Source organism: Cryptotermes secundus, unplaced genomic scaffold (assembly GCF_002891405.2).
Source record: "Cryptotermes secundus unplaced genomic scaffold, Csec_1.0 scaffold970, whole genome shotgun sequence".
Classification (NCBI taxonomy): Eukaryota; Metazoa; Arthropoda; class Insecta; order Blattodea; family Kalotermitidae; genus Cryptotermes; species Cryptotermes secundus.
In genome coordinates, this window is record NW_019744131.1 from 621,928 (window position 1) to 632,688 (window position 10,761).

Here is a 10,761-nt window from a genome sequence, read left to right on the forward strand (position 1 = left end):
ACTAGTAACTCTCTCTCTAGCAACTGGCTTAATTCTCACTACTCATTACTTATGTAGCTTCCGCACTGACAACACAGAAAATAGTTACGTTATAGCCACCACTGTTGCATAATGTCGTGTTTATAGCCATTGCTGGGGATCTCTGCCGAGAGTTGTTTATTGCTGCGTAGCAACCAGACCGCTTCGGCTCGGCTCGGCTCTACTCGGCACGGCACTGAGAAACACCGCTTTCTTACTGTTGCGTAACCTTGTTTCCACTGTCTGTCCTCGTGGTAACTCGTTCCACCTCACGTTGCCCAGCAGCGGTTAGACATGTCACTGTTGGTGGTGATAATTAGAGTTCGATACAAGAATTAAAATTACAGAGCAATCAGGATCTGCAATATGAATCTCAGTTCATTCACGAGGCTTGTTATCAGGCAGCAGTCAGTGAACATATCGGAATAAGAATGCACTGACGCAATAATACTGGTTCGTTTCCAAGATACGGATTTTGTATTCCATAACTGAAGCTGGGAGATATATATCATTCGATTTGTAGACTTCGTAGAGTACACACACAATAAGAAGATAGCAGGAATAGTGATGTGGAAACTATGCACATTCAAGCAAATGTTAGGCTAGGAACACACATAGCGACATCGGTAGTATGGAAAATTTCGTACGGCCTCCATTATACAATAGAGCGAAAAAATTCATTTCTCTGCTCTCCGACTGTCGTACGGTAGATGTAGCATGTCGTCACATATGAAAGCTAAGACTACACTTTATATTCTACTACTTGATGCGACATGAACCGTACGGACGTAGTACGACCGATGACGCTGTGTGTGTTCCTAGACTCATAGTGACAGCTCAGCTACCACTGCTTAACAGCGGCGAGTAAACAGTCGTTGCTATGTAGGGTCTACAACAATATGTGACTATGAAAGGGACCACAGTGAATCTAGTGATAGCCAACCGCAAGCTAGAAACCATTCGCTGCCTAGCAATGGCCGAGTAAACAGGCGGTACTAGGCAAAGCCAGCAAAAATACGGAAAGAGACTTGTTTTCTATAGGTCCGACTCTATGTTATATAAGTAGATTCAGTGAGTGGAAATTTTTAGTTCTAATTGTGAGTTTTGTTACAATACTACGTTCAAGGTGTCATAGACTTCACTAACTCAAGTTCGTCTGTGTATACGGTGCAAATATAATTATTATAGAACAGTTCAACAAGTGGCTGTCTCTTCATATAACTACATACCACAGTTATATTAGAAAGCGACATATACGGCCTCTTATATTCAGCAGGTAAGTGAAGTGAGATATACTTCAGGAAATATAAGCATTTCATGTAAAGATAATCTGTATAACTGACTCCTGTTCGTTAAGAGAGGTCCGTTCTGGACATGTGACACGGCCAAACTCTTAAAACCCCTACCTCATTTTTAAGAAATACGCCTTAAAAACGTTCAATTTTTCACAAACTGCTTGCTGATTCCCTGTACTTGAAAAATCCTAAATTAACTGTCAACTTGGGGATATCAAAATCTGCCACATACCTTCTAAATGTCATTTTGTATTGATGGACCTAGCGAACTTCCTCAGGCCTTCCTCCGTCTTTAGAAGGAACTCAACATGGTGACAAAAGGCACTACCCCCCCCTGCCATGTTCGCTACGTTGGTTTGACGATTCAGTAATAAAAGACAAACGATCCTCAGCTTATGTTATATTTTAGCATCCTGTTGCACTGATTTAAGTCCATGATTTATTTAAACCGTCTTGCAGTGCATACAATCATTTATCTCCTTCTCTCCCTCGCACTACATGTTTCGGCATAATAATGCCATCTTCAGGTGCTTACTTATCCACGCCAAACTAGTTCATTGCATGCCTTGTTCTCATATTAAAATAACTAAAATATGTATCTATCATATACATTGTCAAACGTTAAAATATTAAAATTGTTCAGGATACCACATCGCTACGTCGCACCTCACTACTCCAGTCACGCCCATTCTCCTCTGTTGGAGCACTCCTTCACTATCTTGTGTGTGTTGTGCTTTTGTTGTGTCTTGCTCCTGTGACTGGGTGTGTTATACTGTTCAGTATAACTGAACCTTGTATGCACACAACCTCAACGTCTTATGTAGTACTTTGTGTATCATTGAACGTGGAATAAACAACTCACGCGAAGCTTGACGTGTGGATTTTGTAGGGCTTCGTACAAACGATTCACGGATTCTTTCCACATGTCCATCGCTTACACTAGGTCTGCTACTTCTCTTGCGATCATGGACACTCCCAGTTTCTAGGATACGCCGTTGCCAGTCTCTTACTCCTTTGTCACTCTGAGGTTTCTCATTGAACTATGTGCGGTAATTTCGTTGAGTCTGGATGACTGATTTTGTCTCAAAAAGCCATCCTACACAAGGCGCGCATTCCTGCATAGTCCCCATTTGACAAGCAACTTACAGAAAAGTAAAGATCGCCACTTATGTCATCTGTTTGCGGCAAAAGAAAACTTCCATAGTTTCATTATGATCTGCCGCAAATCATATGAGGCTACCTCAATTTGTTTGCGCGCCACACTTTTTCAAAATCCCGAAGGGACTCTGTGAACACACCGTATATCAATGACAATCCTGTAGAGTAAACGAATATAAATTTTACATTGGCATTTCCTTATATAAAGCACAAATGAGTCACTCCTCTCTGACACTGTACCTGTATGTCCATCTATCTGCGGGGCTGCCTGCTCGTCCTCTTTGCCGGCTTTCTGTTGTCTGTAACAGAGCGACGAGAAGTGATTGCTGTTTATGATTGTGTTTTAATAATCTGTTAAATAAACATTTTCATTTGCCCACAGAGAGAGAATCATCGTCGTGCTTGCGATTGGATTGAGATAAAGCGAGTAAAGGAGACGATGAAGGTGAGTTTACACACACTGCCTACTCCACATGGCACAGACACTGTAGAACATACGGCTACATGAAGTCGGTCAATGAAGTGATTCAGTATTTCTAAATAACGTTAATATTTCTAACGAGTTTCATTCGCAGTCCAATTCCACAATTACTATCATTCTCAGGCACACTTTGTACCATATAGTTGCATTCATGAAAATATTCTACGCAATTAATGTCTCTCTTTTCCTCAGATTAAGCATAAATTTAACTTGATTTTCATTCCTTCTTGTCAGCGTTAAGGAAAAGAACACTTTAGGCCGTCCGTCTGCGGGCCTGCTTGCTCGTCCGCTACGGCGGTTTCGTGCAGTCTCCTATAGGGAGATCAGATCTAGATCCTGGAACACGGCTACTAGGATTTTTTGCTGTTCATGACTGTTTTAAAAATCAGTTAAACATTTTACTTTTTGTCCACAGGAAATAGACGAACGCAGTGATGAGATGCAAAGTCACATTGAGTCATTGGTGACCATAATAAAGGTGAGATAACCATGTCACTTACTCCATCGAACTTACGTTAAAGATGGCACATACGTACATTCAAGAGTATTTGCCCAAGAAAAACCAAGTCAATGAAGTGACTGAGTAGATGTAAACATTTAAATATTTCGATAAAATTTATTCAAAATTAAATCTACACTTATAAGCACCATTAGGCACACTTTAACTAAACCTGAAGCTTGATCGATGTAGGCCGCAGGCCAGACGGAGTTCTCTTCCGAATCCTAAGTTGGCTAGTGTTAACCCCTCCTTTGTGGGTGGATGCCCTTTAAGGCAAGGAGGAAGACAGGCAATCTTGTTACGTGACGGCCTATTGCAGGCGCTCCTCGAACTTCTGATGTATCGCCTCACCAAGCTGTCCAACTGTGGTTGCAGGAATACAGTCGCGGGGGGGGGGGTGCATTATCTGCTACATCCTTCGAGTTAATTTGGATTCTAGGTGAATTCAATTCTGAGGCCAAGCTCTGAAAACGCTCCCAATCCGCAAATTTGTTAACCGGGTCCGAAAGGTACCTAGTTCTAATATGATCCAACAAATAGAAAACAATTGGCAGGTGATCTGAGTCCAGAATGTCAGAGGCAATGATTTCTAACAACCGGACTTTCTTGTGCACAACAATATCACCATTTCCAGCAGGAGAGTAATGAATGGGTCATTGTTGTGCTGAAATTTCAAACTCATTTATGTGAAGTAAATTCAGGAGTTTCGCGCCTGAAGAGTTGGAAAGTACGTTATTCCAAAATGGATATATAGCTTTCAGATTTCATACCAGTAGCGACTTGTCTTAAGCTTAAGAGCTCAGCAATGTCTGCATTATTCCAGGAGTGACTGGTAGCTTCACTCCTACCAACCGGTATACAGACCCCTGTGCCTTCTATTCAAGTACGGAGAGGCAGTTCCACATGGTTATGGGGAATGCCTTTCATAAGGGTAGTTCTGCCTTTTCTTCCCAGGAAGGAGTCAGTCCGATAATTTGGAATAAAGAGCCTCTCTTGTGTATTGGGATGCATCTGCGAGAGCAGAGCCACATCCACATGTACGAGTACGTCTTGCAGCTGTATACTGAGCCCACGGCGCTGTCTCCCAATGCGTTAACTGCCATGTTTACGGGAGTCCTACGAACTCTAGTAGCCATGTTGAATTGTTGAAGAAGTAGAAGTGTAGGTGGTAGTGAGAAACACTACAGTTGGGGGGGGGGTTAAAGAACTATAGCTCCGATATGGAAGGTTCCAGGCAGTGCCCGCTTGTCCTTCTGGGATGGATAGAGCTTATAATCAGATTTTCTTTATACATTATATATTTTTATGACCCTGGAAGGGGTGCATTAGAGTAAATTTTTTTTTGCTAACGTTGGGAGGGCTATATTAGGGCGAAAATTTGGTGTTAACAATGGGAGGGCTGCATGTGAGACATGAAGTGCAACGTGAAATTTGGGTACCAACTCAGAATTAGCTCTAGGACCGAGGAAAACCACGGAAAATCTTGGTCGAGCTGGCCGGACGCAGGACCTTCCGGCTGCAAACTGACTTCTAGCCAGCAGTCCGGCATTAAATGCGCCAACCCTAACATTAGACATTATCTGTTCTGTTGCTTTATTTTAACGTTTACATGTGTTTCTACAATTTTTTTTCTTTTGCATAATTTGGATGAGCATCAAATATTTGTATATCATATTTTCAAAGGGTTTCAATTGTTTAAGTATTGATAAATTTAGATCTATATTGTGGAGGGGCAAAAGTTTGTTGCTCATGAACAAATTGTCCTGTTTATAACATTTCAACACGGACCGCGCAGAAAACACTGCTCCCCTTTTGCAGTGCAATTGTTGCCGTGGAATTATTGCGTTCTTGTCTGTTGGCGGAGCTGCCACGTAGCACGGCCAGCTGCACAGTTGCTTGTTTCATGGCCGTTGCTTAACAACGGGTCTACAAACCACACTACAATGTCTGAAAGTATGAAGACACTTCACGCAATTAAGGTCTCTCCTTCCTCAGATGCAACATAAATTTAGTCGTCACTCTTCTCCAGAGTGATGTAAATTTACGTCCATATGCGGTCCTGCCTGTTCGTCTCCTATGCCGGTTTTATGCTGTTTGTAAGAGAGGGATCAGATGTAGAGGCTAAAAAGGGGCTATCAGAACTAATCAACGTTTATCACTGTTTTAAGAATCAGTTAAACAACCATTTCTATTTCTCCACAGGCGGCAGAAGTACGCCGTGAGCAGCTATGCGATAAAATGGTTTCACTGGCGAAGTCCGCGAAGGTGAGATAACCACATCACTTACTCCACATGTCACTTATACGGTAAATAAGGCACATGCGTACATTCAAGAATATTTGACCAAGAGAAGCCAGTCAAAGAAGTGGCTGAGTAGATGTAAACATATTAACAATTCTGATCAATTTCATTCAGAAATAAATCCCACCAATTATAAACATTCTTAGGCACAATTCATACTGTATATTCATACGGACGACTGTCCGCTTAGAGCACCGCAAATGAGAATTGTTATGAAAATTCCACATACGATTTTGAATTAAACTTCAGGGTCACTTTCTAAATATTCATAACATACCCATTTTTTTTTCAACAGAGATATACGGATAATTAAAAAATATTTTATGCCCATTACAAAGCTTTCCTACCTCGAATTCTGACACAGAATGTATGCCTCAAAATATAGACGTTCATATAATGTCTGAAAAGATCAAAATATTCCATGCGTTTAAAGTTACCACCTCCTTAGATACAGAATAATTTTAATGTCACTCGTTTATAACACTATACGTACATCCATTTGCGGACCTGCTTGCTCGTCCGCTGTGTCAGTTTCATTCTCAACGTTAGAGGGAGATAAGATGTAGAGGATGGAACAGATGGAACAGCAGTCAGAAATGACTGCTGTTCATGACCGTTTCAAAAATCAGCTAAACAAATATTTATATTTCTCCACAGGAGGCAAGAAAACGCCGTATGAAATTACGGAGAGAGATATACTCATTAGAGAAATTGATTCGGGAGGTAAGTCAAGCTCATCAGTTCACACGTCACTTTCTTTAAAATGGCACATATGAGGGGTTACGCAAAAGAAACCGAAATTATCTATATAAACTTATTTATTAAAATTTTAAGCACAAACCTTCAATCCCCTTCAAAGTACTCTCCACTTACACTAATACACTTGTCTAGTCTTTTATTCCATTTTTCAAACCATGGTCTAAATTCATCTTTTGAGATGCTTGACAGCGCCTCCGTCGTTTTTTTCCTTTCATGTCTCATTTCATTCGAGGAAACAAAAAAAAAGTCGCACGGGGCAAGGTCGAGCGTGTATGGAGTGTGAGGAACAGGGGTCATACTATTTTTGTCAAGAATTGTCATACAGACAGGGCTGTGTGAGCAGGAGCATTGTCATGATGGAAAAACCAGTCACCCGACTGCCACAAATCTGGCCGCTGAGTTCCAAATCACTCCCGACAGCTCCACAATTCCTTCAATAGTCCGTCGTCGACCTCCTTTGATGATTTCACGAATTTTTTCAACATTTTCATGTGTTCGGGCAGTGGAAGGACGACCAGAAAGAGGTTTGTCATCAATTGATATTTCACCATTTTTGAAACGGGAAAAGCACTCAAACACTTGAGTTTCCCCCATAGCATCGTCCTTGTAGGCCGTTTTTAACATTTCAAAAGTTTCTGTTCCACTTTTCCCGAGCAAAAAGCAGAATTTCACCGCCGCACGATGTTCACGAAAATCAGCCATTGCAAAAACGACGATCACACGAAACAGTTGTCACTATAAACTCTGCCGAAACTAGTCCTTACCTTCTGAAGCAACGGTAGTCGGCTTATCGACTCAGGAATGTTAGCCGTATACACTCATAGCGGCAAAACGCGGTACTACAAAAGCTCTGCCCACAAAAATTAGTTCGGTTTCTTTGGGTACCTCATCGTATATTCAAGAATATCTCACCAAAGGATCTCCGTGATTCAGGAAAGTTTGAATACGAAACTATCCCACAAATGTTTACCTACGCCTACATGGATTTCATTATAGATTTCATTTAAACACATTTTGGTAAGTGTTAACTTGTTTCATAAGTATCCGTAACCCAATAAGAATGTTGTACTGAATCAAAAACTTTTTTGAAGTCTACGAATAGCTGATGTACTGTCTCATTGTACTCCCAATCTATTCCTCCAGTACTTGATGAATGGAAAAATCTTATCAGTGTTTGTCTTTCAGATGCTCACTGGTTGGTTCCAGAAATGTCCATTAGAATTGCGTCTTAACATTGTTCAGATTATCTCAATTTATTTGGCTCGAATATCGTAAAAGTTACAATTTGGCTTCTTACCGGTGTCTGTTAGTTTTAATAGCCTTCGTCGAACCATGGCTTATGCTGCATCAATTCGTAATGAGTTAGATTATCTTGGCTGAAAGTGTCATATTCTCGCTAATAGTTTCCCAATTTGCGATCCTCCTTCAGATTCTAATCTCACAGTGTTACTTACGTTATACCTCGTTTAGCTTATTGCGATTTTACGTCTCCGCATGAAACTTTTCCTTGCTCGATTACTTACTGCCAGTCTCTTCCTAACTTCTGCAACAACGACACAGTGATCAGGTACCACACTCCGCTCCTCTGAAAGGCCGCACGTAAAGTACACTTGAATTTTTTAGCTACAAAATTGTGGTAAATATGGCTGTTTTCTTTTTAATCCAGAATACGTACAGGGCGAATCTGGAAGAGGTGGAATGCTGTATAGAATATGTGAATTCCATCAACGAGAACATGGCTGTCACTGAAGGAGGAAACGAGAACTCTATCGGTGAGTAGATTGCACAGCCCTGCACTGCTAATGAAACCTTCAAATCACACATTCCATTACCTTAACATTCAGGTAATTCTGGCAGCAGAGCGAAATTCTTTCAGCTTATCAAGATATTCGTATTAGCATTACAGTTTGGGGGAAATTCCACCAGGTTTAGTTATAAGAATGTAACTGATTTCAAGGTATATTGAATCAGTATCCATTTCCAAATCGAGATACATATTTCCATAACTGCTTATGGTGAGATTTTACATTTTCTTCCACCGATTTTTGCTAATGAAATATCTCTAAGTCTATACGGTTGTTTCACCTAATTTGCTGTAAACAGTAAGTGTGTCTAAAAAGAGAGAGATTTATATTTCTTGTAACATTTACAGACATAATTCTCCTTCTTAATATAAGCTTTTAACTTTCCAGAAACCAGGCAGAGTATTTATGCTTTTTAATGTAACCACAAAGAATAGCTAAATCTATGGCTAGGGTTACAGCAAAATTTAATCTGCCAACGGCAGCATCAACAGATGTTTCGTTGTACAGTGAAGACCAGTAATAACTAGATAAGTAATTATAAGTAACTGCATAATCCCAAGAGGAATATCTTTTGTAAGATCTTTCTAAAAAGTGTTTATAACGTCCCAATGGCATGGCACAGTCAGTGACAAAATGAGGGAATTGATCCGGCTGAACTTGGCCGTGTTCAGCATGGTCAACCGAAAGATCAGCAAGATTTGTAAAATTTAGGTCAAGAAATTTGCAGCAGTTGTCAAGATAATTACGTAGGGAAGTGAAAAATTATCCGCACTTTTGGTTTTCCAATTTATATACATAAAAGTAGGGGTTGAACAAGTACGTCATTTTTCTACATACTCGCCTTCCTTTTCGATGCACTTGGTCCAGCGGTCCACATGCCTGCGTAATACCTCCAAGAAGAAGGTTTTCGGGTGGTAGCGTAACCATTTAAGCACCGCTTTTCGCAGAAAATCGACGACCTTGTAAAGCATCTCTGAGGAGTCCAAAGAGATGGTAGTCGGAAGGGGCAAGATCTTGGTTGTAGGCAAGGTGTTCTAGCACCTTGGAACCGAAATGATTAATGGTTTCAACGGTCTGGTCGTCCATGTGTGGGTTTGTAATATCATGCAACAACAACACTTTCCTCGACATAAGCATCGGCGTTTGGTGCGAATTTCTGGCTTCAGATTGTTGGCCAGCAAATCACTGTATCTTGAACGGTTGATCGCACACCCTTCTTCCAGGTAGTCTTCCAGTATGGCCCCTTTTCAGTCAGAAAAAATGGTTAGCATCACCTTTCCCGCGGAAGATTGAGTTTCGAAATTCGTGTCCGGACACTTTTAAATTTGTCGATTCACTCATACACATTTCTACGAGGCAGAGCACTGTCCCCGTATTGTGTTGAAAGCTCCGATGAATTTCAGAACCTGACACACCTTCCATCCACAGAAATCGGATCACTGTTCTTTGTTCCTCCTTCGTGCACACTGCTAGCGGAGCGGCCATGTCTACACTGTCACAGCATCAAAGAAAATGAAGTAATCAAGTTCAAAATTCGATCATGTGACCACAGTAGTACCAACTCTAAGCATGCATGAGCAGAAAGCAGTGTGACAAACCTAAAGNGGAGAAGGTCATGAACACTAAAGGGGGAATGGAGATACAGCTCCGATATTCTTTAGGCCTTTAGCTTTACGCCCCGGCCGGAAACACCCGCGGAAATCACCTCCAGTAAAAATTGAATAGGAGGTTGGGAGGGCCCAAGAATCGGTTGGAAGCTGTGAGAAAGAGAAACTCTTGTCCTCTTGACTAGGGTATGGAAGGGTTACAACGGGNATAATTTCTACCCATATATATTGTGATATGTGACACCTACCTCCCCGGCGGTAACGTAGCACTTGCGTAATAGGCGAGTCATCACCCCACCACTCTCCCCGCGGTGACGTCACCAAGGGATATCGCGGTCGCTAGGCAACACGGATAAACAATGATGTCTACCACGTGGTTGTTTTCTCGTTGACCTGCTGAGGGTTTATAAGCNTAAAAGTTAATTCTCTAACAAGGACTTTGGTCTCTTACAGAACTTCAAAAGACCAAGAGCAGGATTCCTGTGAAGTCAGCCCCAAGCGTACTGCAGTCCAAGGTGAAAAGTTTCAGCAATATCAGTCACAAGCCTTGTGGGGGAAATGTTAGGATAGTACACCGGAAGTTCGACTATAGCAACGTGCAGGCCAAGGTCAACACATGGAGGAATACGGCATAAGGGGGTGACTGGAGCATACATGGCAGCAAATAACAGCAAACAGCATTGCCCCAGTGTACAAGCCGTGAAGCAAACACGAATTCTAAAGCCTACCTCGATGGAAGCATACAAATTCGCTGAGGTCACTCTCATAGCATTTGAAGCTATTTTTCGAGCTGTGCAAGTCGTGAAACAATCACGAATCCTGACACCTACCTCGATGG

The 10,761-nt window shown here is 41.5% G+C and overlaps 1 protein-coding gene across 1 annotated transcript; it reads left to right on the plus strand.

The window, feature by feature from the left end:
• Window positions 1-2,910: 2,910 nt before the first annotated feature.
• Window positions 2,911-10,558, plus strand: LOC117283105. Its single transcript, XM_033755498.1, has 6 exons — window positions 2,911-2,916; window positions 3,368-3,430; window positions 5,654-5,716; window positions 6,410-6,475; window positions 8,178-8,283; window positions 10,377-10,558. Exons 1-6 carry the CDS (start codon window positions 2,911-2,913, stop codon window positions 10,556-10,558), a joined length of 486 nt encoding a protein of 161 aa, XP_033611389.1.
• Window positions 10,559-10,761: the final 203 nt, after the last annotated feature.

Excerpts from the sequence above, each read along its gene's own strand:
- LOC117283105 (XM_033755498.1), top strand. Across the intron at positions 3,431-5,653 it reads CATTGGTGACCATAATAAAG|GCGGCAGAAGTACGCCGTGA; the intron begins GTGAGATAACCA and ends ATTTCTCCACAG. Across the intron at positions 8,284-10,376 it reads AGGAAACGAGAACTCTATCG|AACTTCAAAAGACCAAGAGC; the intron begins GTGAGTAGATTG and ends GGTCTCTTACAG.